At 42.8% G+C, this 27500-nt stretch overlaps 2 protein-coding genes across 3 annotated transcripts in view; both read right to left on the minus strand.

The window, feature by feature from the left end:
- elapor2a (endosome-lysosome associated apoptosis and autophagy regulator family member 2a) overlaps positions 1-16339 on the minus strand; it is a 30419-nt gene extending 14080 nt beyond the window's left edge. Inside the window, exons 1-10 of one of the 2 annotated variants that reach the window (XM_076263310.1) lie at positions 16045-16339; positions 10611-10731; positions 7220-7409; positions 5056-5203; positions 4382-4471; positions 3797-3902; positions 3045-3197; positions 1819-1907; positions 1304-1484; positions 54-182 (exon numbers count right to left, since the gene is read on the minus strand). In XM_076263310.1, coding sequence (XP_076119425.1) covers positions 54-182; positions 1304-1484; positions 1819-1907; positions 3045-3197; positions 3797-3902; positions 4382-4471; positions 5056-5203; positions 7220-7409; positions 10611-10731; positions 16045-16182 — 1345 coding nt within the window. In that variant the 5' untranslated portion in view covers positions 16183-16339. The remainder of the gene's footprint in view (positions 1-53; positions 183-1303; positions 1485-1818; positions 1908-3044; positions 3198-3796; positions 3903-4381; positions 4472-5055; positions 5204-7219; positions 7410-10610; positions 10732-16044) is intronic. The other variant, XM_076263304.1, reaches the window with a different exon arrangement.
- Positions 16340-17432: 1093 nt separating this feature from the next.
- Positions 17433-23256, minus strand: tmem243a (transmembrane protein 243, mitochondrial a). The gene is made up of 5 exons (XM_076300168.1): positions 23164-23256; positions 21712-21993; positions 21283-21333; positions 21055-21159; positions 17433-17644 (listed from the first exon to the last, which is right to left on the minus strand). Exons 2-5 carry the CDS (start codon positions 21871-21873, stop codon positions 17522-17524), a joined length of 441 nt encoding a protein of 146 aa, XP_076156283.1. The 5' UTR covers positions 21874-21993; positions 23164-23256; the 3' UTR covers positions 17433-17521.
- Between the last annotated feature and the right edge of the window lie 4244 nt (positions 23257-27500).

Consider the following 27500-nt stretch of genomic DNA (forward strand, 5'->3'; position numbering starts at 1 on the left):
TAAGTCAACGCCGCCCTCTAGCCCCCACACTGCGCCACTGCAGCCTTCCTCACCGTTCATGCCGTCGCACTTGTTGTTGCCCACGTTGAAGCAGGAGGTCTTCATGTTGGCGGGCAGCACATTCCACCACTTGTACTCGTAACCCAGGACCGGCTCCGTGCCAGCTGGACACGACTGACACTCTGCAGGCAAAGGAGGAGAACGAGGAGGGACGGGACAGGAAGGATGGAAGGATGAAGGAGAGAAAAGAAAGAATGAGCCAAAAAAGGATAAAGAAACAGAGGAGAGGACAATTGATGCAATAAAGGACAGAGTCATATAGCTGTAAGTGTTACAGCATGTTACATCACATCTAGTCAGATGAACACTTTATAATCAGGACCATGTTTACTTATGATATCATTTGACTTTGGGTGCTCTGTAGGCATTGGTCTCTGAGGTATTGATTCAGTAGGTGGAGCATCTGGGTAGGCTCTTAGTCACTTTGTAAATATAATTATGATATCAAATACAGAACAGAAGAATGTCAACCTGAAATATTTGAAACATAAAGTATAGGATAAAAAGGCGGGGATCACATTAGCCAGCGGCAAGCGGCAGCAGCAGGCGTAAAGGGCCTATCACATTACACGCGGTATGCGCTATGAAATGCATTATTGTCAATGGCTTGCGCACGCAAGAACTGGTCTGCCGCTGCGATGAGCAGACCACAGTGCAAGCAGCATTTTGCCGCTTCGCCGCTCTTGCGCGCGCCTTAGTCAAAGTTCAATCATGTTGAACTTTAACCGTGGTGCGCTGTAAGTCATTGGTATTTTGCGCTGGGCCCGGCGGCAAGCACAACAAAAATCTTTGGGATATTACCTCAACCAAGAGTAATTTAGCGGCGCAGAACATACCGTGTACATTGTACAATGTGATAGGCCCTTAACGCAATGCTCAGACCATAATAAGTTCTATCTCGTTCCTATGGTAACACAAACGGTTTGCCTTAACTGATGCTTGCGTTGCGGTTTGAAAGTTGAACCAAGTTCAACGCTCAGCTTGTTCAACGCTATCGTTACGCTATAGGAAACCTGCCGCTTGCCGCTGGCTAATGTGATCCCCACATAACTAACTACTACAACATACTGTGTTTCATCATGAGATTGACTATGTACTTTTCATGTGAAGCAGGAGCAGCACTAAGACATCGGTGTAACTACAACAGGACAATTATTTTTTGTTGTCTAAATGTAGTGAATGTGGAAAAAAAACACAAATCAGGTGTTGAGCCTTAATTAAGCAATGGCTTGCTGGAGGTCACCTTTGCTCCCTTCAGAATACGTTCCCTGGGGACAGGGTGAGCAGGTGGCTGTGTCGTTGTTATAGAAACCAGGGTTGCAGGGCGGGCAGGGCTTGCGTTCGCCTGAAGGGGGCAGTGTCACTGCACCCTTCACATCATCCAGGCAGATCTTGGGCTCGATCCACTTGTAGATGATTTGAGTCTAGACAAAAATGTCAATAAAAACAACACAGGAGCACAATGTTAAGAACACCCTCTTGAGTACCTGACAGCAAATATGTGAGAAATGTGTTTGCATTGCCAACAAAAAATGTCTAAGCCACATGTTAAATCATTAAAACATTGAGAGGCTTTTATATATACTGTAAGTGCATGGCTTTTCCAAATATTGTTCAATTTGTGATTGTGGAAAAATGTCTATGATGGTGTCAAACAACATTGTAGTAAACTGAAATGATAAATGAATTGCAACATTAAACTGTAATGTTACTGTGACAGGTAGGAGTGTGTAAATGAGACCTGGGCGTCTCACACACCTTGCCCTCGCTGTCACATGGGGTGTGGATCTGAAAGTAGTCCTTCTGTGAGCAGGGAGGCTTGGCCTTACAAAATGCTGAGCCCTCCGCTGAAACAGAAACACACACACACACACACACACACACACACACACACACACACACACATACACACACCATCCATTAATACATGATACTGATGTCTTACAACATGAGTAATCTTAAATCTTCAAGTGTTTCTTTTTTAAAGGGCAGCCTATGGTTTTGCACATAGCCAAAATAGCAAAGAGAGAGAACAACATAGGGAGGTGTGTGTGTGTGTGTGTGTGAGAGAGAGAGAGAGACAGAGTGTGTGTGTGTGTGTGTGTGTGTGTGTGTGTGTGTGTGTGTGTGTGTGTGTATTTTAGAGAGAGAGAGAGAGAGAGAGAGAGGAGTGAGTTCAGTTCAGCTAAAAGAAGAGTATATGGGGAGGGGGACTTTCTGCTGATGTTTAGTTAAGTAGGGCAGCATGAGAGAGATCTGCTTTCATTCGTCCCTGATACAGCAGAATGCTGCAGTGCTGCGCAGAGCCCACTGCAAGGAGCCTCAAACACCACAACAGAACCAATTAGACACAGATGAGGATATTACCCAAAATAACCCCAATCTAACAGAACTGCACAGGCTTAAATCTCTGCAGAATCCTCCACCTGTCTTTCCACCTGGAATAGACTAGACTGGGGGCGGGACAGCGTGTGTGAGAGAGGAAGAGTGAAAGAGAGAGAGAGAGAGAAAGAGAGTGTGTGTGTGTGTGTGTGTGTGTGTGTGTGTGTGTGTGTGAGAGAGAGAGAGAGAGAGAAAGACAGAAAAAAGAGAGTGAGTGAGTGAGTGAGTGAGTGAGTGAGTGAGTGAGTGCCTGAGTGACTGAGTGAGTGACTGAGTAATGATTTGTGTCAGTAAACAGTAAGCCAGAGTAAATAACCATCATCAATAGAAGCATCGTGTGTGCTTGTGTTTAAGTGAGTGAGCAGCCTACATGTGTCTGACAAAATGTTCAAAATTCTGAGATATTCTGTGTTACGTGTCTGTGGCCTTGAAAGTTCTCCATACGTGTGCATATGTGTATGTGTGTGTGTGTGTGTGTGTGTGTGTGTGTGTGTGTGTGTGTGTGTGTGTGTGTGTGTGTGTGTGTGTGTGTGTGTATGTGTGTGTGTGTGTGTGTGTGTGTGTGTGTGTGTGTGCGTGCATGCGTGCGTGTGTGTGCTTACAGGAGTAGTGTGAGTCCTGGTTGCAGGACGTGCAGGAGCTGGCCCCCCGGCCCGAGTAGGTGTCTCTGGGGCAGGGCTCGCAGGAGGACGAACCGGGCTCGTGACTGAACGTGCCCGGCTTACACGGGAAACACTCGGACGTGTAGGCCACTCCTGAGAGACACCGAGGTGGAGAGAGAGAGTGAGAGATAGAAGATTATGTGAGAAAGAGAGAGAGGAGGAGGAGAACCAAGACAGATAAAGAAACAGACAGGGGATGAAGAGAAAGCCTTAGCGAATAAAAGGCTTTGACAGGGAAGAGGAGGTTGGATGAGGAGATACAGACAAGCTTAAAGAGAGAAAATGAAAGAAATCCATAAACTACAATATGACATTGAACATTGTGAGCTTCACAAAAGAAGAATTGATGACTTAATTTGCAAGCCTACAAGGTGCTTTAAGACAGTGGTTCTCAAAAGGGAGGCCAGGACCCCCATGGGGCCTTGGGCAGCTGCACAGGGGGGCCTTGAGATGACAGGAAATTATTTAAAAAATGACCCTAATTTATCAATAGAAATACACATACTGTTGGACGTCACTGCTTTAAGATTTGAGATTTGAGAGCTACATTTATCCCTCAATAATTGTTTAGTACATAACAGTGATATCTGGTATAAGTCAACAAAGATGTACTGTCTTGGCTTTGCACTGCTGTTTAATGTTTTCATTGCTACTTGGTTATTAATGCTATTACTTGATGGTTGTTGGCTTACCCTCAATCTGAATATTCTTCAGCAAAACAGGCTTCACCACCTTGGCACCCACCATGATGCCCGTGGTTCTCCAGTAGAGGACATTGGCACCTGATTTGAGGTTTACCTGTGGCACGGGCACAGCACCCAAACACAAACACAGGTGTGCATTCAGGACACACTTCAGTGTTCAATCATCAGTGGTCAACACTCACCCTCAATTTAGACCGAGGTACAAGAGGAAGGGGAAGTCCCAGTTGCCAACCTTGTCAACAGAATTTCCGTCAAGGCTCACAAGATGTCTATGCACACGTCCAGAGGCCACAACAATGTGAGCACATTCCAGAGGTATAGTTTCATCATGCAATAACTCATTGCTGATCTGGTTTGATCTAAAGAAGCTCTATCTACCACCCAGGCTCAGTCCTGAACATTGCATTGGTGTGTGCTTGTGTAGATATGTGCATGGCATGCATAGTAAGTGTGTGCGCGTGAATGTATTTACATGTGTGACTTTATGGTTATTTGTTGCATGGTTTGGTGACATGATTCCGTGTAAATGTCTGTGCATATATGTCGTCTGTTGTTAATTTAAATACCACTCACTGTGTGTGTTCCCCACTCTCCATTAGCGGTCTTTTTGATCCATTTCTTATCCGATGTCTGATCCATTTCTTGGCATTGGTCATTCTGAATCTACACAGAAGAGCACACTCCAAACAGTTAAAATGGCGCAGCTCATACAATTTCCTAACAAACACATCACTTATCTGCGCAACCAACTTCATAGTCATGTGTCAGGAGAAAGATCGATTGCTTTACTGATTAGCTTATGTAACAGACCACACCGGTTCCCAGACATGGTCACCCATCATTAATTAGTATGACAGCCTTGTTTGATGCTCAGCACTCTACTGAATTAATCCAGAGAAACAGCATCCATTTTACATCAGCCGAGAGCCTCAGAGCAAAGCCTTTTCAAACAGACGCATTCATGTTTCTCTGATATGAGAGAAAACCGATGAGAAGAGAAGAGAGGAAAAGAGAAGAGAAGAGAAGAGAAGAGAAGAGAAGAGAAGATAAGAGAAGAGAAGAGAAGAGAAGAGAAGAGAAGAGAAGAGAAGAGAAGAGAAGAGAAGAGAAGAGAAGCATGCAACAGAAAACAGAAGAATAGGGGCCAGAACATTACATTTATCATCAATTTACTTGAGAAAAAAACAGGACATTAGAGAAGAGAAGATCAGCCATATAGCAATTATAAAGAATACGAAGAGACTCACAAAAAACTCGAAGAAGAGGTTCTTGTCCACGTATTGGTACTCAAAGGTGACAGAGCCCTGCTTCTTCAGGTGCACGGCGTAGATCAGAGACACCGTGCACTCATCCCGGTTGGACTCCAGATGGTTGCCTTGGGCAACCCAAGAGGAGCTGAAAAGAACACGTAAACAGAACATAAAATCACACAAACAGATACACACAAAGAGATACACACAAACTTAGTCTGTAATACAAAAGTGCAAGATGTCTGCACAGTCTGTAGTGTCACGCATATATCACGCATATGGCAGATACAGAGTTCTGTTAAAAGTAATGACCGGTATGGGGCTTCAGCTTTCAATCCTAACATTCACATTTACTGCTATTGGGGGATGACTGCACTGGCCAGTGGCGATGTCTTCTACACTCTTTTTGTAGTTGCCTCTGTCCAGACTTGTCTCCCTACTGGACCCAGCGTGATCGGTCTGCCAGGGGGAGTCTTTCTTTAGCCAAGCTGGCCCAGTTTGAAGTGATGCTGGAGCCAGATCAGGCACAAGGGACGCAGTGGGAGGTGGGATCCACACCGAAGCCCTCTCTCTTTCTCTCTCATCTCTCTCTCTCCCTAACTCTCTCTCTCTCTCCCTATCTCTCCCTCTCTCTATTTCTCTTTCTCTTTCAAAGTAAGGCTGAACTGACGGGACAGAATATTTGTTCTCAACAGGGAGCTTTTCTTCACCCTCTTTTTCCTACATTTGAATGCCCTAAGCTCTTTTGCACGCTCCCATTGCAAAATCAATGTGAATTCTCAATTGAAATGTGATTTTCTTACAGATACTTTTTTGGTTTTTGAGAACTTTTATTTGTTGATAATTCAATGTATTTGCTTCTACAATGTCTTTGCTTCCACAAGCACAGAGTCAGCCATCAGACTGAACCTGTGTCTACAGGCACTACTCAACAAAATATGACTTTCAGTTTTGCCCAGGGAGTTCGAATTACCTGCCAGTTAGTAACCTCCTCAAATTACACACCAAACTGAAAGGTCAATCTGTAAAACAATGATCTAGATCTATCTTGTCTAAGAGTGCATTAAGTTAATTTTGTGCATTTTGTGTGTTGTGAGTGTGTGTGAGAGAGAGAGAAAGAGAGAAAGAGAGAGAGAGAGAGAGATTTCTTTCTTTACACACTACTATGTACATATATGCTTTGGCAATACAAACTGTATTTTTGTCATGCTAATAAAGCTCAATTGAATTGAGAGAGAGAGAGAGAGAGAGAGAGACAGAGATGTGTTGTGTTTGTACTGTGTGTGTGTGTGTGTGTGTGTGTGTGTGTGTGTGTGTGTGTGTGTGTGTGTGTGTGTGTGTGTAATGAATGCAAACAGCTGACCTCCTGTGTCCAAAACAGATGGCCACATTTACAGAAAGGTCAAAGGTCAGAGGCTAATGTCAACCAGCCTACAGACTGACCAGTATTACCCACGCCTCTATTCTACATGTGCAGGTGCATCCCTCTGAGACTGACCAGTATTACCCACGCCTCTATTCTACATGTGCAGGTGCATCCCTCTGAGACTGACCAGTATTACCCACGCCTCTATTCTACATGTGCAGGTGCATCCCTCTGAGACTGACCAGTATTACCCACGCCTCTATTCTACATGTGCAGGTGCATCCTTCTGAGACAAAGATGTTCATCTAAGCTCATCTAGTCACTCACCTCTACCTTGTTCATTTTTTTTCTCTTTTTAACTCACTATATTCTATTTTCCATTCTATTTACCAATGGAACTGTTCTATTTTACATTCTATGTACCTCCCATCATTGTTCTATTTTCTATTTTGTTTACACCCTGCCACTGTACAATTTTCCATTCTCTTTATCACTGTCACTCTTCTATTTTCCATTCTATTTGCCTCCTATCACTGTTCTATTTCCGTTCTATTTACTATGTCACTGTTCTATTTTCCATTCTATTTGCCTCCTATCACTGTTCTATTTCCGTTCTATTTACTGTCACTGTTCTATTTTCCATTCTATTTGCCTCCTATCACTGTTCTATTTCCATTCTATTCACCCATGTCACTATTCTATTTCCGTTTTATTTACTATATAACTGTTCTATTTCCATTCTATTCACCCATGTCACTATTCTATTTTCCATCCTGTTGCCCTCCTGTCACTCACCCGTTGCAGGTGAGCTCATCTTCCGCATGGTTCCCACTGTCTAAGTAGGTGGCTACGCTTGTGAAGCCGGAGGGGATGTCGTCGAACTCGTCGAATCGGACGCCACTACCGAGGGAGTAGGTTCCAGCGGCGCACTGCGTGCACTCCTGCGCTGACATCTCCAGAAACTCCCCCGCTTCACACGAGAAAGCTGCGAAAGGGCAAGAGAGGAGAAGAGGACAGATGAGCTTGACACGGAGGCACGACAGGCCAGGCCTGTGGTCATTTCAACAGACAGAAGACAGGACAGCAGCATGCACACTAGATTGAGAGGCAGAGAACTACAAAGCACAAAGCAGAGGGATTTCTAAGACCCTACAGTGATAACTAACAGTGGTAGAGATGGTGAACTGGCTAACTCTTTCTGTGACCATCAAATCAAAGCAAATGCATATCTCCTCATACCTGAGGTGAAGAATTAGCAGTGCTACTGGGGCAGTTAACCACATTATATTATAAACATTCATTAGGCAAGGAAAGGTAAGGTGCTTTACATAACTAAAAGCACAAAGATAACAGATAAAGCAAAAAAGATTTTAAAAAATACAGTTATATATATTCTATAATTCTAATATCAACAAAAGAGCTTGTAGTCCTATTTGCATTTATCCTATGAACATTTAATGGTTTTATGTAATGATGATATCAATTAAGGAGACGTTTTAATTATCTGGTACACTGAGCTATTTCAATCCGTTCGTCAATCATATTTTTGTATTTGTTTACAAGCACACAACACCACAGGCATAAAAATATATCTCTCATCATCACCGAGAAATTGAAATGTTGGGCTTTTAAAAAGAAAATTATTGTTCATTGCACATGTTCACGCCTGAGCTCTCTCTCTCTCTCTCTCTCTCTCTCTCTCTCTCTCGCTCCCTCCCTCCCTCCCTCCCTGATGCAGACTGTCTTTTCATCTCCGCAGGGGCCACAGTCCACCTGCTGCCCCTGCTCACTCACACAAACACTCACCCAACACACACAAACACACGCGCACACAAACACACATGCATACACACACACACACACATGCACACACACTCACATGAACAAACAACACATCCTCACATGAACAGCCCCACTCTGGCAAACAGCACAACAACAATGCATTGTTAAATGGGTGAATAAACCGGGGTGCTGGCTGCGTGTTGGTCACTTAGGAACAACCAAACATATCCACGACAGAACCACTCTCTTTAACATCCCAGAAAAAACACACACACAATCACACTCACACAAACACACACACACACACACACACACGTATACATGCGCACACCCCAGAGAGTAGCACTGAGAGTGAGATGATGAGACGACCACCATCTGTGAGTGCTACTCTGAATTTGTTTATGTGTCCACCATTATAATACAACTGTACAGGCCTGTGGACAAATCAGACTTATCAGCAGCTTGCACGAGGACAACTAAATACAGAGCCAGACACAGACCCATATGCGTAATACAGATAAATTAGCCATTTACATGAGCTAGTTACTGTAAGGGAGATAAACTCAACCACATAAATCGCATCGGAAAAAGCATTAAAACAGTAATGGCTGGCATATGGTCACAGGAAGACTGCAAGAGAGAGAGAGAGAGAGACAAACAGACAGAGAGAGAGAGACAAAAAGAGAGAGAGTTAGAAGGAGTGAGTGTAAATGAAAGCAGGGAGTGGAGGAGGGGAAGGACCAGCCGCCTGCACAAGCCAGATAGAGATATCATGCTAATATTGCTTGTTAACTTTGTCATGGTAACCATCCTGAGATGCCCCCCTGAACGGCCTTAGAGCCAATCAATGACCAGCCTCCTCTCCGTAACCTAGGGAACAGACCTCTAATCTGGACTTCCTGTTAATAAGGATGTAGGGAAGCGTTTCTCGCCCGTGTTAGCTGTATGCGCCACAATGTATTCTAATGGCTCCTTGAGCCAGAAGACCCCAAAGCACTCTATGCCTATGATCATGTTCATTTAGTCTTCTGTATCGCCTGGCAGGATGATATGTCCATTAACATATTTTAAATAAAAATGACAAGCTGTGCATTAGTGCGGATATTAAATCATGTCTGCTTGATTTATTTGTTTTATTCATTTTAACTACCGGTACACATGCAAAGTGTGGCCATTGTCACTACTTAAATGGCTTGAAGAATGTCCTTTAGATCCACTTTGGGCTGTTTGTGTGCAGGATATTTTGCATTAGGCATACAATATTGACAGCAGTGAATGAAGACATGGCACGGACACCCTGACACAGTGTGACCTCGCTATGCTGGTTATGCAACAAATCTCAAGCTGAGCATTCCACTGAAAACCGTAGCAAGTTCTCATCTTCAGCTATGAGGAAACTAAAAACAAATAACACCGGCATGCATTATGCATCTGATATTGTCTTTCTGCCTTTCTTGCGAAACTCCCTCAACCATGCATCACCTTGCATAACCTGCTGGATGGAGCCTCAGTCAGTATTAAAAAATACACTATACTTGCAACTAGCCTGAAATTTTGACCGGATAAAAAGTCTTTTTTAGGGACCCTTGAGTGTGAGGCACCCCAGGTCAATCCAAGGCAGCCCCATGAGAGGAAACCTAGAGTGCTTTGCACTACTGCCCTGATAACGCCTGTGCAGTGACAAGTGTCTGCTTCTAATCCGCGGCACCACTGGCTACAACCCAGTACTGTGGAGATAGGCGCCTCTGAGGGCTCTAAACCCGGAAGCTGAGAGCATGCAATGGGCTGGTATGAGGAAATGAGTGTCAGGGCAGCTGGGAGAAAGGGCTACCGTGCTGATTTAACTGTCAGCTTAAGAGGGTAGGAAAAATTCCTCATCGCTGATAAGACAAAGGGTGAAAACAAGACAATAGGGAAACCACCCACAGAAAGAGCATATGCTGGTGGATGCCCAGGGCATAAACACGCATGCACACACACATGCACACACACACACACACACACACAGGCAGGGGAGGGATAACTACAAATGGACCCATACACATGTAGCATCTGACACAGCAGGAACTTTAGAAATTTAGAAATAGGAACTTTTGAAATAGTTTTTTTTTTTTAAATAAAAAAAACTTCCAGTCATTTCTATTCATCTTTGTCCTTCACTTTCACATGTTACATGTCTTCCTCATCTCATACACACTTACAAATACAAACATACACTCTTATGAGATGCAAAAAGACACACAAAGTCTTATCTTCACAAAAATGTCCCCAGATTTACAAAGGTTCACTCCGTAACATTTAAGGAGAAGCATATACACACATACATGAAATGTCAGAAAAATTTGCACATTGATGAATACACACACACACACACACACACACACACACACACACACACACTTACTGCAGTCTGTGCCTCTGACGGGGTCGGGTAACCCAGTGCATTCCCCCTGGGTCTGTGGGATGGCTACTCTCCAGCGTGACCCCGTGCTGTCACACTCTGTGTACTCAAAGTAGTAGTCCGTCTGCAAGAAAGAGAATGAGAGGCATTATCACACACTCATCCCCAGCAAACGTATGTAAGCCATAAATACAACCCCAAGGGAAAACAAGCTAAATATACGAGTGAAAAAATCACTTTGCTTTAAGGATCATTGTCCTGGCCATTACACTGACTGGCCATCAGACAGTTTGTCAGTGGTTTCTGTTGACAGGTCAAACCATATATTTTTTCAGCCTCAAGTGATGCATCTGATTTGCACAGCCCTACTAACTGACCGTGTTTACATCACTGTTTCAGTCTTTGGTCAAAATAGTGACCTTAGCGACTACAAAATAAAGATATGCATCTACTAAGCCAAGAGCATGTTTTGCAGGGAGGTAAGCAACTGTGCATGTGTGTGAAATAGAGAGAGAGAGAGAGAGAGAGAGAGAGAAACAAAGGGTAAATACAGTGGAGTGTGTGTGTGTTTTAGCTGAGTCACACATCTCTCCCTCTGTGGTTTATCTCTGAGGCCACACCTTTTCCCCTCCAGTCAAAAAGCCATTCTAATACCATGCCAACACCATGACAACAGGAAAGGGGGCTGGCTAAACAGACTACAGTTAAATGGGTTCACTGGAGTCTCCCTCCCACGCTAAAGCAGTTTTCATCACCTTAGTTTAGAGACCTTCCCAGGACTTCCTAGGTCAACTTCCAATTCAGTAACTATGCTACTAAATAAATGCAAAATCAGCCACACATTATTGTGACAACACAGATCACTGTGTACCAGCAGGTACAATTAACTTATCTGAGCACTTCAACAATGAAAGCTGTTTCACTGACCGTGGTATGAACTAAATCAACAATAAAATTGAGCTTTGCCTATATGTGTTTAGGAGCTTGTGTGTTTGCATTCTTATGTGATTGAGTACACCCACGCATGTATGTCACAGTCCCTGCTGAAGGTCAGTTTGCAGCCTAAACGGACTATCCATGGCCCCTGCAGCCCTGTGTCACGTCTGAGGTCCCTCCAGATACCAAGCATGTCTGTGGCCGATGCGCTCCCTCTCTCCTCCGTCCTCTGCAGACCCTCCAGAGATCAGCTCGGATTCTTGTCAAGGTTTCAAACCAGAGGCCAGAGCTGATGGGCCAAGTCTAAGGCACTCACGCCACTTTGAGATCATTTGCCTCTCAGACCGATTACCAGCGCTCCAAGTGTGTCAAACCCACCTGGACCTCTCCTGTATGCTAGCAGTGCGTAACGGCAAACTCACTGTGGCTCCCAGACAAACAATGCTGTGACTTGTCATGCAAATTTGGCCTATACAAAAGCAATAATGGTGTTTCTTGGATTAAATGACATTTCAAAACTGACATTTCAAACAATGGATAAAAAAATTGGCTAATACCCTTTAAGAAACCAGAACTGTGTGGCACATGTGCAAAGTGGACATCTCACCATACTCAGTGTGATACCACTGAGATGGCCTGACTGAGGTTTTACAGGGTCATACAACACTTCACCCATTGAGGCCAGATAAAACAGGATCTCTCCTTTCCATCGACGCAGTTTGTGATTGCTGCTGTGCGTGTGTTGACGCCTCAGCTCTCCGAATGACGCCAGCTCAGCCAAGGATAATGAAATTCATTGCTGCCCTTTAAGTCCGTGGAAAAAGTCTGCGGTGTTGAATTGGGTGTTCATAAATGCAAACGTGTCCAAACATAGTGGTGACAGAAAATCACATCTGCATGTGTTAAGATGGTGATTCATGACATAAAAGACAAATTAAAACATGAATTCACAATGCTCTCCGTTTGCTCGACTGCTCCACTTCAGTAGATATTTAATAACATAAAATGCTGTGGTGCTCAGTGTATAAATCTTAACGCAAGATTTTAAGCTGAAGCATAATCAGTTAGCACATTATTCCACAGTCGGCCACTCCATCTTTCACAGCTCCAGGGTCTGGGTATGACATAGGGAAGGAAAAACGGCGTCCAGCAGGAAGCTGATAACACTGCCAGCATGCCAAGCAGTTCAGTCCAAAACAGGAACCAGCTCCTATCATCTGTACTGGACAACCGGTACTGGCATTCACACACACACACACACACACACACACAAGTACAGATCTACATATTTACTCACACATATATTACACCCTTTGTTTTTAGAGAGGTTGACAAAAGGTAAGATATGTGTAATAATTATCCTCTGTTGTTCTGTACATACTAGAGATAGGTGGCCTATACAACATGGGCCAAAATAATATTCAGGGTTCCCACTCTAAATCAAATGTAAAATTACATGACTTTTCCCTGACAAAAAAAATATTTCCATCACTTACTATGTAATGAATGGTACAATATATCGTAAATCAGTATACTTGCGTAATGCGTATACAAGGAATTTGGTCTCTGCATTTATTCCATCCGTAAATTAGTGAACACACAGAGCACACAGTGAACACACAGTGAGGTGAAGCACACACTAACCCGGAGCAGTGAGCTGCCTTGCTACAGCGGCAGTCGGGGTGCAGTGAGGGGTTAGGTGTCTTGCTCAAGGGCACTTAAGCCGTTCCTACAGGTCGGGGATCGAACCGGCAACCCTCCTGTTACAAACCTGAAGCCCTAACCAGTAGGCGACGACTGCCACACGACCAATGACTTCAGATATACACCAGATCTCTGTGGAAATATTTGTATTAATGTATTTTGGCAAGTAAATGTTAATAGACTTTCCAAAATTCCATGATATTCCAGAAATTCCATGACCCGTGGGAACCCTGAACATCCAACATCACACTGGTCAGCCATATAATAAGGCTAGTCACTCTATTATGAATCACACTGTTCTCAAAAGCTCCAGCATTCATCCCACTTCCAGGGAACTGAACTAGTCATGCAGGTTTCAAGCCAAATCACAGCAGCCTCTCCTGTTCAACTCCCTCCAAACAACACATACCAGTAGAGAAATTGGTATCTGTATTCCAACTTAATCAACACTATTTAATTGACCTATCACTGAAGGCATCCAGTATTACAAAATGTGAAGCAAGCCTGCGCATTGGAATAATCTGGGTAACAGTATCACAGGTTGTCATATTCTAGTGAGAAAATACTTTATTTATAAGAGCTGTAAGGTCCGCACAATTCTCCAAAACAACTTACTAATTAAAGAAACTCTTGTTTTCACTCCATATGCTCCTACTGGTGGTTGGACCAAATAATGTTCATGTTCACAAAGATTTAACAAAGATTTAGATCTACCTTAACAAGAGTGAATACTGAAATATTCATGCTAATCAACTGTTTGTCTATATTTTCATGGTTCTGTTGTCTTACCAGAAAACTACATAACGACAATTCCCTATTATTTAAACAGTCATTAACGAAGCAAATACCGTTTAACTTTTCATTTTGTGTGATTGCATGGTGAAATTCAAGCTATTCTAGCAAAATCCTGTCAAACAAAGAAGGCAGAGCCAGTGTAAAAGAGACAGGGAGAGAAGAAGCATGTTTAATATGTGTATTAGTTGATGCTTTATTATCACATGGGCCTTGATTAAAAACATCATGGGCTGAGAACAAACATGTACCACCATTTGTAATCAAGACAGTAATCAACACTGTTTACTTATGATTTATATTAACTTTTGGTTTGTCAGAGAGACACAGCTCTCAAGACACCAGATTTGCACACCTGGGAGATGAAAGGATTGTTTGCCATGTTTTATGGAAATGTATGTTTATTTTTAGCCTTCCACATCCTCCTCCATGCTAATTTTCCTAATGCACTATACTGAAGTGGATGCTACAAAATTAGTTTCAGAACAGACTATTTTTAGCTTGGCCCCTCTGTTTGAGGCATAGCTGTAACTGAACTTGCAGGGGGAAAAACAGCCCTTAAAAAACCACAGGCAAACTTGTCTATTACTAGCTTTCTATTGCATAGCCCACTACAAAAAAGCAGGAATTTAGTTTGTTTGCCAAAAGCCATCTGAATAACACATAGCTTACAGCCTCTTGGTTTACTGACTTTGGTTTTTGCTCCATGCAAACAATGAATGGTAATGGGTCATCTGACACCAAAGAATATATTTCGCAAAACTCAACCTGGGGATCAGGTTGTGAAATCAATGATGATGGAGACAGCATGGATGGAACTAACAATAGCCTTTGCTTTGTCCCATTCACAAAAGGAATGTGCAGGACACGTGTGTAATTGCCACACCATGTCAAGTCAAGCCAGCTATTTGTTGTGCTGAATTTGCCACTGAACTACAAAACAATCTCATACTTGTCACTAATGCAAAAGAGGGGATCATGAATGTTCAAGCAACCCACAACTGTCTCTAAGTCACCCTGCAAAGGAAGCAATATTTTTTACCAGACCAACTCCACTCTGGTTCTATTATAACACTATACTTTTTTATAGTAACTTTTTTATACTAATGTTAGTCATTTCTTAGACTAACTAAATCAAATAAGGAGGAAAGGGCATTGACCAGGGTTATAGTGGCATACTAACGGCATAGAGTGAATGTTGAAAAGAGAAAAATCAACACAGTGGGTCAACTAACTAATATTTGAATATCATGTTATTATCTGCACTCTCACAATCTAACCTGCCTACTGTTACGCAGGTCATATCTGACACTGAGTAGTACCAATTTGTGACCAATTTGTGCAACCATTTACATCTGCACCACTGTTTTTTTTTTTTTTTCTAACTTTGTTGCGTCCATCGGTGCTCCCTAATCAGAAGAACAACCTAGGCTACCCCTGTTTACGCGCACCTGTCATACAGTTATCAAGAGGCTGCTAACATACCTAGCTTGGAAACTATAATACTGATAGACTAATCCTCTTATGGAGTGTGTATTAAAGATGTAAAACCTGATGAAGGAAATATTTTAATGTTCCCCAATTCACGTGTGTGGATAGTCTTTTTATTTCATGATTTACCAAGACAGCTATTCTAAATGTACATTATGACAGCCAACATGTACTACTAACTTAGGCCTACCCCACGATAACTGTGTGAGTTGGGCACCATTCAGTAGCCTATTTAAGAACCAAAGTGATTTTTAGCTTTGCCTCCCATCTCACTGTCTCTCAGCCATTGTGTTTACCAAAATCATCGTCCGTGAATTATCTACCATGTTGTGTAGTAAGCTAGTCGGTCACAGGACCGCGCATTCACATGCCTTCAGTAGGCTACTTTATGTCTCAGGCAGAAACGTACAGATAGGCTAGTGAGGGTGGCTTATTCTTTGTCCATAAGAGAGAGATTTTCTGTTATAGAGAGTCAAAAATACATTGTCACTGTGTAGCAAGTGCTAGCGCTCACCTCCTTGCATTGAGGTAGGTCCTTCGACACGGCCACTGACGGGAGCGCGCAGAGGATGAGAGCGCTTCGAATCCAGGCGGTCGGAGAGATTACGTAAAACGCTTTAAATTGAGCACGGTGCGTCCTTTGGTGCTCCATTCTGTGAAAACGACTAGTTTAACGCAACATGTAAAGACCTCATATAGCCTAATGGCGGCAATGTTTTCATCCAGCGTAGTCCAGTTATCACTGAATGTGAGGTGCGTCTGTCCCCTTGGTTTGCCTAGGAAAGGGTTTAAGCCAAACGGAGCACTACCACCGGCTGCTGACAGACGCGCGTGACGTCATTATAGTCCGGGCAAGCGCGACACGATCGTGTGTAGGTACCCTATGTGGCATGATAAACAAAACCAAAAAAAGCTTTCATGTTAGATAAGCAGACTTATGTTTAAAATATTTTACTTGGCTATAGGCAAAATGACTGATGAAGGGCGACTCGTGATCTCCAACAAACCCATGAGAAATTAAGTAGACTACTCTAAAACATACATTTGATTCTCATGGTTTAACACAAATGTTAAATACCGGTATATAGCGTATATAAAAAAAATAAAGTGTCCTAGGTGTATCATACTAGGCTAATTGGCTACACTTAGGTTATAGATTAGCCTAATAATCATATTATTCTGTCACTAACTAGCCTATTCTATCACATTATTCCGATCTGATCTGTTGGATTTCTAAAAGCTATACAATAGGCTACTAATTCAAGAACAGGTCAGCTGAATGGACTCGTCTGTGTCTGGACACTCACAAACTAGAAGTATTCGAAAGTCTTGGTCACGAAGTCCATTCCCGGGTAGATCTCATGCTTCACAACACCAATTCCACTCTTTGACCAGCAGAGGGCGGTCATAACTAAGGACAATCAGGGGAAATTATATTAAGTTATCTTTATTTCCACATTATATTGCTGTATTTTCTGTGTCTCTAAGGTGAACACGTCTCACATTTAGTTTGCTAGAAAATTACATATTATTATATACATTATTATACATTATACATAATTATATATTTGAATATACACAAAGTTAAAAGTAATGGCTCTCTACTTTCTAGTCTTAGCAGCAGTGGTCCCACTCATTGATTGTCCCAGCAGTTATCTGATACAGCTTATTGTGAATTGCTTGGATCGGTTCTGAAACACTTGGAATGCCTTCCTAAACAGACAAACTATGACCTGTGGGACAGTCTTTCTATTTGGATCTCTAAGCTTGAATATTTATACTCCTGAGGTTTCAAAGTGCCAAACTAAGGATAAGTCATACATTCTTCACCACTCATTATTAACAAGACATTTGACCATATAGCAGTTTGTCTATGCTTGATTGTTTGATTTTTCATTTGATTTTTCATTTGAAAAATAAAGCCATGCAGGGCAGCCATTCAGACATCTTTTCTCTCAGTGCAGCTTGGTTTAAGGCAATGTAAGTAGTTTTCATCTGCCAACGTCGTGAAAGTACAAATTGGCACAGAGGCACAGGAGGATGATTGAGCAGATGCAGTAGTAGATGAGGTTCCGGAACTTGGGCTCCAAGTCTCCCTGGCGATACCAGAATATCTGTGGGAGAAATAAGACATCCAGTTCCAATTTTACAAATGCTTTCTGTGCACAAGAAGCGTTTTATTGTCATTTTGATATTGGTTGAATTGGTTGCACAGGTTATGTAAATGGAAAGGATTTGCAGTTTCATCCCAATAATCTTTTTAGGTCAAGTTAAGCTCACAATTAAAGGGGACTTGGCAACTATTTCAACTTAATAAACCCTTTTAGAAATAATTTGGATGGTTAAATGATCTGTTCCGGTGAAAATGGTGACTTTCATCGTGTTTCTTACCTTGCAACATCCACATTGTTCTGCCTAACTTTGTTAACCTTTCATTAGCTTGTAAACAAATCCACGTGCTTCATCGTTCGTTACCTTTTTCCAAATAGTATAATGCACAACTTCTCCAGCAGAGGGGGATAGCTAATCCTGCCAAGTTTCCCTTTAACTCTTCTTCAAGAGTTTCTTTTAGATAACAGTGCCATTTAAAATGTGTTTCCTTTATTAGAGGATACAGTATACAACAGTGGTCTCCAACACGGTGCCCGTGGGCACCAGGTAGCCCGCGGGACGGCTATGAGGCGCCCCCAGCGCACCTTCTAAAAATAGCCAACAGGTCGCCTGCAGATCACGCTCTAAAAACACGCTCCATTGTGAAGTTTTCAATAGATATTTAAGTCTAGACCAGAACCATTTTAAGAATGTATGTAGCCATACATCTGTAACATTAAATTGATATTGGTGATACCTTACAAATTGTAGCTGCGTTAAATTTTAGTCTTTGGCTCCAAATCCGTTTCCCATTCAATCTTTAAACAACAACGGAAGCGGAGCGCATAGACGCTGCTCGCACGCATAAGACAGTAAAGGGGGGAAAAACTTGTAGTTTTTGAGTGTTGGAGACCACTGATCCAAACTGTATATTAGCTGCATTGAGATGTAAACATAACTTTAGGCTACCTTTCTACCAATCATACGACAGTCAGCTGTGAATTGCCGTGCTTTCACAGACAGTGCTTTTATATGGATCTGGATGAACATCATGTCTGGCACCAAGGTCAACAACATGCTCAAGATGCACTAAAAGGAAGGTTTCAGATCTATTTATTTTTTTAAGTCAAATAACTGGTCAACCCTGTCTATCCATATGTTTATTTCCTCATAGTGGTTATTTGAGAGGTGTGGTGAACTTAACATACACCCACACACACATACTTCGCTGACAATGTCTTGTCTCCCAAATCTTTTAAATGACTGATCCATGGGCGTAGGTTTAGGGTGGGACGCTAGTGACTAGTCCCAATCAAAATTTGGAGATGACAAAATTGTCCCCACCAATATTTTAGCGAACTTCTTTGTGCTATTAGGACTATTCCGATGGCCAGGACGACAGTAAAAGAAACACTGTCATTTGATTTGCTGAAACTGAAGGGGGTTTATCCAGAGACTTTCTAATGTGGAGACACAGCACTCAAAAAATACTCCATAGAAATGCATGGGGCTAGTTTGTCACGCCAATATGGCCGTTGTCTACACATATCCCACCCCTTCCTCGGCAAAACGTCTACATGTGAATACATTGAGCCAAATTATATGGTGTGCTGTGAAGACATCGTGCCAATCATGTGTTGTGATCTCGCCGCTGGAGCAAGATTGGTGTCGTGAAGCCTTGCGCACGCGCATTTCTGCCGAAATGGATGCCCGACGAGTGCCCAAAAAGCGTTGTCAAATGGCCGCCGAGTGGAGGGACTTGCCTAAAAGGACTTTGGTTTATCTGACACACACAACAGCGTCAAACCATAGCCTAGGCCTACTTTGTAGTGACACTGTCAGAAAAGCGTATGGTAAGTTATCGAGCGAGTGAGTGTGTGCTAAATTGTCAGGGATGTCTACCAATACATAACCCAAAAAAGGCCAGTGTAAAACATTGTAATATTCCAAAAAGGGAGATCCAAGGTCTAACAGGAGCCAAGGAGCAGGACCGGAGCACTCAATGCTTGAACGTGTTTTTATTTGTGCAAACTGACTAACGTTTCGACGCCCATGCGTCTTCTTCAGAGTCCTGTTCCGCGAGCACCAACCAGGCTGAAGCGCAAGTGACCCCCTTCTACCATTGTAATATTCCCTTTGCCCTTCAGCATGCACATTTTGCCCCTTTTTGCGCTTTGTAGATCAGCTATACCACCAAAGAAGAAAAGGAACATTCGAAGCTTTTCATTATGCAGAGTCTAAGTAGGCAAAGTAACTACAGACTGTGGCAACTGGTGACAAGGCTTTCAAATGCGGATTTTACTATGGAAAATAGCATTAACTGTTAGGATATTACCCAGGATATTGTTACAGCTAAAACTAGCTTCTGTAATCTTTCTGCCAAGGTTAGGAGTGATGTTGAATAAAGGTGTGCCGCACAGACAGTCGCATAGCACAGAATAGAAGTCACCATGTCACTGACTGTTAATTGGGATACCAATCTTGCAGTCGCAATAAACAATGGATCCGAGACATTTTCCTGTTCCTATATTCTGTTTATGTAGGCTAATGTATTTGTGAATGTAGCCTGCACAGTGCAAAGAAATAAAAGATAAACTATGGTGCATTTCCATACTCATAGAAATGAACATTGCGCGACACTTACGTATCTCCTTTTATGATCTCATTCAAGAAAGATTTTCTTTGACTTGTTCGTTTTTTGAACATTTATTTTATCTAATGACATAGCAAACATACATGATGAATTGAATCCACATATCCTTGCACTATGAGAAACTATTTTCCACTAGCCTACAACCGTGATTCTGAAAGCTAATTGCGCACGTTCTCCTTAAAGTGACATGCACACAATTAGACTTGCACACAACAAATATATTGAAGATATTGAAGACAAGTGTAGAGTAATAATTTAAATATCAATATAATGTATTCAAATTACCAAATATGTTTAGCTATTAGTAATTATGCAGATCATAAAATGCTATAAATAATTAACAATATACAGTATATAAAGTTTATATGAATTCCAAAATATGAAATAGAAACCTATGACAACCATCACTTTCTGTGTGTGTGTGTGCGTGTGTGTGTGGAGGATCAATCAAATTCTATAATTGCCACTGATGTGAATGATCACACAATATTCAATATTAGGCCTACTGATGGCGTAAAGGTGGTGGGGGCCCCAAAACCAAATCAAATTTGAAAACATTGCAAAAATATCGATATTGAGATTCTTCACTTGGTATTGGTATTGAAACAATAATGTTGGTATTGTGACAGCAGGAGTTGGGGATGTGTCCCCACCAAAGCTGAGACCAAACCTACGCCCTTGGACTGATCTGAGTAACTCTGTAGTCAGTAACTACAGTGATGAAACTACAGGTGACCTTACTATCTGGGAGAGATAGTGGATACAGATGAGTACACTTACCAAAACTAGCACTGAAGAACAGATCATGATTATGCAGAATCCAAAGAAGATGTTGAGGGCTTTGGGAGGTGGGGCAGGGAATATAAAGGAACTGATGATGGTGACCTGGGAGACATAGACACGACACATGCACTTGAACACCACCACCAACAGACCTCACACAAACCAATGGAATATGGCGCACCACTGAAAATGTTAAGAGCAACGTAAAAGCCGCAGCATACTCACAATGACAACCAGTGACGTGACTCCACCAACGGCCAGGTTAATGAAACGATCCTACAAACACATTGAAACAATAAGCATTGCAGTGTGCATACGTCCCCCAGAAGCAATTCTACCAGCGAACACACATATTTCCCTCCCATTCTCACTTCCATATCACCACATCTCACAGCCACTCACTCTCCACTTTCTCTCCATTTTCTTTCACGTTCTTTATCTGCCCGTTTCTTTCCTTCACTGAACCCCATCATCATGTTTACTCTCTCTCTCTCTCTTCTTTATCTTCATCTGCACTACACACACAGACACACACACACACACACACACACACACACACATACACATACTCCTCTTTTTCAGATCTTCACACACAATCTTCCTACCCTCCTTTTTTTCAGATAATCTATCTAGAACACTCTCTTTCTTGCTCACCCGTGCAGAGGTCTCCCCGAAGAGCGGCCGGTTGTCGAGCGTACCCGTGCCATAGGACCGGGTGGTGAAGTCGTCCATGTTGGCCGTGGGGCTAAGAGGACTGAGGTCCTGGTCATGAGGCCCAGCTAATCTCTGAGCTCTGGTCCAGCCTCCTGCACTCATGGGGCCTGCAGTGCTTCCTCACCCGTCCCAGAAAAACACATTCCTCAGCCCGGGCAGACCCAATCTCACACTGCCTAGAGGGGAAGGCTTTAACTGATGCACATTGTTCTTCTATGGACTCTGTATGAGAACCAAGGAAACAAGAAGAGATCATGAGTGCAGTTGGGGCTGAAGTTTGCAGTAACACAAAGGCACTATGGACTGCATTTATGAGCAGACCATGAGCTTGTGAACATTAATAAGTAGACGAGTTGTACATGAGTGGTATGAATACAGTTTCATTTGTTTGTTGATCATTTTCCTTAGTAAATGTCTCAATTTAAGACACAGCCAATAAACGTGGTATCTTCGGTCAACCTGGCGTGTTTCTCAAAAGCATAGTTGCTAACTATATAATGCATCTTCCGTGGTAGCGTCTGCCAAATCTAAGTTGACAGTCACAAGATAACGATACAAAAATACGGTGTTGATATTCGGTCGTTTTTAGGAATTTTAGAAAGAGACAAATATGCTCTTAATTCTATTTTAACAAAATTAAAAACGTGATATGTGACAAGTATGAAGCTTACTGTTTGTGCATGCGTAACTCATATTTACAGACTAACATTTGGCAGTGACTCTACCAGGCTATCATGTTAACGGACCCCTGAAACGTAACCTTTTGATGGAGACGACAACTCTAAGTAGCTGCTAACTCGAATACAGCATACCAAGCTGGCTAAAATAAAAACAAGTTGTTGACTAAAAATTGCTTTTTACAACGTCCAGCTAACGAGGCACAGTGCACTTCTGAAGAGTGAAATTTGTTGTGGTAAGACTGACAGCTTAACGTTATGTGTTGGCATGAACTAGAAGTATCAAGGTGGCTTTGTTCACTTTAAACTAACGGAAATCACGGTGTGGTAGCAGTCGGTGACTAACGTTACCGTTAACATTAAGTTGACGTTAGGTATCAGATGGCTAGACACGTCTGTTGCTCTCTAAAACTATTTAATTCCGTTATCCTTCCTAACTTACAAGTACTGCTAACATTAATGGAGCATGATACTACTGAAGGAGATGTTGTTAAAAGCCAAATGTCAACCAACGGTAACCTTAATAAGAGGCCTGACTTGATCACATGAGTTGGCTAGGTAGCTAAAAACTGTGATTTGTAAGGTATCTTAGCGGACTAGCGAGGTAGTGAGCTAACTTTAGCTTTAGTTAAAGGCAAAATTTCCGAATTCGAATGAATGAGTGTGCCCAAAATAACAAAGGCATCCATGTAAACTGTCCAGCGTCATCACTCACCATACACAGATTAAGACGTAAAATGGTTATAATGGATACAAATTGAATATTGCACTTAGATGACAAGCTTTGGGCATGTAGCTATGTGGTCATCATCTTCATCCTTTGGCCAGAGCAAAGATGTTTGCCCGTCAATCCTTAAAGGCGAATGACAGTTAAAGGAAATGTCCACTAGATCAAAAAGGTTTTCTTGACGACAAAAACAAAAATATAGGGCTCTCGGCTGGGTCTCTATCTTGCCGTGTTTTCTCAATATTATGTAAGAATATAGTTTAATTAAATTAAATTTCACATAGATTAGTAAAAGTAAAGTGTCAAACCGATAGAGAGGGGCTGTAATCTCATAGCCCCCTACTGGTTGCGTCCTAAAACTGAGCGAATTAATGGTATTCTCCATAGATGTTTTTAGGAATATTATATCTAGGTCTTGCCTGGGTGAACCAGACGAACCTGAATTTTGCTAACAGGTTCGTGCCCATGCTAATAGGTCAACACAAAAACTTTTTTTTTTATTTAGTTATTTTTTTTCTGTCATTCATTAGGATATAGTTTGGAGATATGCAGCAGAGGATTTACAATGTGGCTCCATTTACATGCTGCTGTCAGATTATTGGACCTGTTATATCAGGGCCTGGCTCAACACAAGGTGAAGAATAAAAAAAAGATGTTGTGCTTGTAAGCAATTTAAAATAATATGCAAAGAGAAATGGATTATTCCTTTACCCAACATTTTCAGCATATTTGAGGTGCACCGTGTTGGCCACTAGAGGGTAGCAAATGATAGGGCCTATGCAGATTTCCAGCGCAACCTTCTGACATGACCACATCCAACAACAACTTGCATTTATGTGTCAAGACCCCAAAGCACTTTAACGTGAAGGGGTAGCCATGCACCAGAACCCACCACACACCATGATGTGCACAGTGAGAGAATGAATGAAAAAGTCAATTATACCGGGAGATGATTGGAGGGCCAGATTGAATGAGCCAGGTTGGGAATGTAGCTAGGACACTGGGGGACCCCCTCCTCTTTGCAATAAGTGCCATGGGATCTTAACTGACCACAGTGAGTCACATAAAGCACCGCATCACTGTGTTAATTTATTCTTTCAGGAGGTGAATACAAGCCTAACTGTCTTTATCTTGCAGAGTAAATGTTTCTTAACACAATGGATATTATTTTAGGGTCCTTTTTTTACCATCATGGCATAAATGTACGTAAACACCCTCCAGTCTTCTCCCAGCCTCAGGGAGCTCTCTGACCATGAAGCCCATGAGGGCAGCCCTAACCTGGGCATGAAGTACCCGCAGATCTCTCGACCCTCCATCATCAGACACCCACAGGTAAGAATAGAACTGTTGAAACTGAATACATATAGCCGAATTTTCACCTTGCCATTGATGATTTGACACAGTAATCTGTCTTATGAAGAATACAGTGGCTTCTAACGCTTTTAATGCTGAAAAACTATGCAGAACCAGACACAAAGGCGACTGAGTGATTGGCAGGTAAATGCTCCCTGAATTTGAACATATCAATATTTAAGGATGAGTTACCCAAGATCCACTGGCACTGATCTTTTTTTGGTGTGATCGTTTTATTTAAGTGCAACCTGCTCACTGCTTGACGATGGCACCGATAACCTAGAGGGCTTTCGAATGATCAGGCTTCACACAGGGGCCTATCGGTTACCATTGGCAACCGTAATCCGAAGCCGCAACAGCCAGCGAATTCACTCACTGATGGCAGCGTGGCAACAATGTGGCAGAGCCTTGGCAAGCAAGAGGAATACCTGCCCAGGTAACCAGACACCTGAGCACTCCCACTTTTTCGTCTCACTCTCTCTCTCTTTCTGCCTTTTTTGTTCTCTCTCTCTCTCTCTCTCTCTCTCTCACACACACACACACACACACACACACACACACACACAAAGGCACCCATACACTTTCAGGAGCCTTCCACAGCTATGTGCTGTTTCTGACACAAGCAACTTCACTGAGGCAGAGACACTGAGGAGAGAATGATACTCATCTGACACATCATAGCCAATTGTGTGAAGGTCTCTGGAAAACAAACTAAGAGGGATCTTTGTTTTGTGCTGAAACTGAGAGGAGCTCACGAGGAAGAACACTGGAGACCCAGGCAGGTTACCAGAGGCTGGGAGAGGAGACAGTCATAGAAAGAGAGGCTTACTTTTTCTAATGAGGAGAGTTGCTGATTAGCATACCTGGGTCTGAATGTCTAACACATTACAGACACCTGGGAAAAGTGTAATAGAAGGAAACCGCTAAGAACTTTTCTGCAAGACCATCATGTAGAAGTGCATGGGATGGTTCATTGTCCTGCAATGCCATCTTTATTTATTCCTCTCTGTGTACTCTGAGGTCCATGCTGAAGTGTACCTAATCTACAGGACCGGGTTAAGCTTGTTAACTGGGTTTGTTTATTAATTAGGTGGTTTTTTTCCGGCGGTGCCATGCATGGTTTGCCGTGCTCCTCTCTGCAGTACTGCTTCGGCGGCCCTGCGGACGTGTCGGCCGACCCGACGCAGGACGTGAACCCCGAGACCTGCCACGGCGAGTTTGACCCCGCCGAGTTCCCGCGGCCCATCTCTGCCCAGCCTGCGTCCAAGGAGCCGGCGAGCGAGCTCAGAGACTCGAGTCCTGTGTCATGCCATGTCAGCCATGTGTCGATCCGATCTAAAGCTCCCAACGGCACCAAGCCCAGCTCTGCTGCGCCGGAGCTGGAGCTGGAGGAGGATGTACACAGCCTCCAGTCTTCTCCCAGCCTCAGGGAGCTCTCTGACGATGAAGCCCAGGATGGCAGCCCTGACCTGGGCATGAAGTACCCGCAGATCCCTCGACCCTCCATCATCAGACACCCACAGGTAAGAATAGAACTGTTGAAACTACAAAGGCCACTGGGAAGGGCATTCCAGAAAAGTCTATACATTTCTACCGGTTTCTAATATTATAAATTAGGAGATACATTTTTGCTGAATTAAAATTATAACCCAAGTTCTTATTTAGTCTTACTTAATCTAATTTATTTCTACTCCTAATCACGTGTAGGAATGTCAGGAATGATCGAATGTGATGGATAAGACAGTGTCACAGGTTCCCAATATATCTGCTCTATTCATCAACCACTGTTCATTCCTTAGATGTTGTGATGTTATAATGGATATTGACTGAGCATATTCTTGAGTTGGTTCCTTCGAAAGACTAGCTTTTAGGTGGGGAATATTGGGAAGGACCCCCCCCCCCCCCCCACACACACACACACACATACACACACACACACACACACACACACACACACATACACGTAGTCCAGTGACCCACTGAAAGTCTTGTCTTACTGCAGCTCTCCCTTTCTCACAGACAGGGTTCCCTCATAGAGAGGCACCCTTGTCCAGCTCTTGTTCTACAACTGTACATAACCTCCCTGACCCCTATGGACAGTGTGTCCTCAGCCATTAGGTCATGGCATCTGGGTGAGGTCACCGACTGGCCACAATACCCAGTAGAACACCTCTTTGTTTGATTATACAGTACTCTGTGTCTGATGATATGTAGAGCATCGACAATGTGACTGAGTTCCTTTTTGGCTTTAGATGAAAAGACCCAGACGTTTGCCATACATAAAGATAATCATATCCATGCACAGGTTATTTCTGTTTGGTTGTATATTTATGGCTGTCAGAGACCATATAGGGAAATGGCCCTGTAATTTAGTGCATAACTTACACATAGTCCCATGCATAGGAGAACACTCATCTTCATGTTTTGAATAATTTAACCAGGCCTTATTCATTTAGTGACCACAATGAATGAATGACACTGGCTAGCTGACAGCCAGGCAAACAGACATCAAACCCAGCCTATGCCTTTAACAACCTCCCATGCAGAGCACTTTTAAAGATGCACAAACTAATAAATGCACATGTGTGCTAAAGTGTGTGTGTGTGCGCGCGCGTGTGTGCACGTGTTTGTGTGTGCATGCATTTGTGTAGGTGTGTGTGTGTGTGCGTGCATGTGTGACCATATGTGGCTGCAGTACATGTGTGCTGAAAGACTGTAACATCCTGCTAATTAAACTGCAGCTTAGAGTTTACGAGCGCAAGCTAATGACAAGCTAGGCATGATATATTATTAAAGGCAGTAAACTACCCTGTGTGTGTGTGTGTGTGTGTGTGTGTGTGTGTGTGTGTGTGTGTGTGTGTGTGTGTGTGTGTGTGTGTGTGTGTGTGTGTGTGTGTGTGTGTGTGAGAGTGTGAGAGAGAGAGAGAGAGAGAGTGAGTGGCTGTGTGTGGATGTGCTTGTCTCACTTTCAT

This window comes from Alosa pseudoharengus, unplaced genomic scaffold, assembly GCF_046254945.1.
Source record: "Alosa pseudoharengus isolate Yale_2024_CS ecotype anadromous, Long Island Sound unplaced genomic scaffold, YU_APseudo_1.1 YU_APseudo_1.1_scf_10, whole genome shotgun sequence".
Classification (NCBI taxonomy): domain Eukaryota; kingdom Metazoa; phylum Chordata; class Actinopteri; order Clupeiformes; family Clupeidae; genus Alosa; species Alosa pseudoharengus.

Excerpts from the sequence above, each read along its gene's own strand:
- tmem243a (XM_076300168.1), bottom strand. The coding sequence starts at position 21,873 with ATGAGTGCAGGAGGCTGGACCAGAGCTCAGAGATTAGCTGGGCCTCAT. Across the intron at positions 21,334-21,711 it reads TCGGGGAGACCTCTGCACGG|GATCGTTTCATTAACCTGGC; the intron begins GTGAGCAAGAAA and ends ATGTGTTTGTAG. Across the intron at positions 17,645-21,054 it reads GTTCTTCAGTGCTAGTTTTG|ATATTCTGGTATCGCCAGGG; the intron begins GTAAGTGTACTC and ends TTTCTCCCACAG.